The sequence below is a fragment of the Nestor notabilis genome, unplaced genomic scaffold (genome assembly GCF_000696875.1).
Source record: "Nestor notabilis isolate BGI_N333 unplaced genomic scaffold, ASM69687v1 scaffold29198, whole genome shotgun sequence".
NCBI classification, from domain to species: Eukaryota; Metazoa; Chordata; class Aves; order Psittaciformes; family Psittacidae; genus Nestor; species Nestor notabilis.
Window position 1 is genome coordinate 1 of NW_009939150.1, and position 203 is coordinate 203.

Here is a 203-nt window from a genome sequence, read left to right on the forward strand (position 1 = left end):
CCACGGCAGGGCTGTGCCTGGCCTAGGCTGTGCCGCTGGGTGGTGATGGAAGTGCTCCGTGCTGGGCCCGCGGGGAGAACCAGCCCACGGCAGGGCTCAGCGTGTGGTTTGCCCCCCCAGGATCGCCCCCGCCCTGCTGAGACAGGCGTCCTATGGCACCATAAAGATCGGCATCTACCAGAGCTTGAAGCGGCTCTTTGTGG

The 203-nt window shown here is 66.5% G+C and overlaps 1 protein-coding gene across 1 annotated transcript in view; it reads left to right on the plus strand.

Moving 5' to 3' along the window:
- Positions 1 to 120: 120 nt before the first annotated feature.
- Positions 121 to 203, plus strand: part of LOC104409746 (brain mitochondrial carrier protein 1) — a gene marked incomplete at its 5' end in the record, with an annotated part of 6,047 nt that continues 5,964 nt past the window's right edge. Inside the window, one exon of the mRNA XM_010019708.1 lies at positions 121 to 199. Within this exon, the coding sequence (XP_010018010.1) occupies positions 121 to 199 (79 nt within the window). The remainder of the gene's footprint in view (positions 200 to 203) is intronic.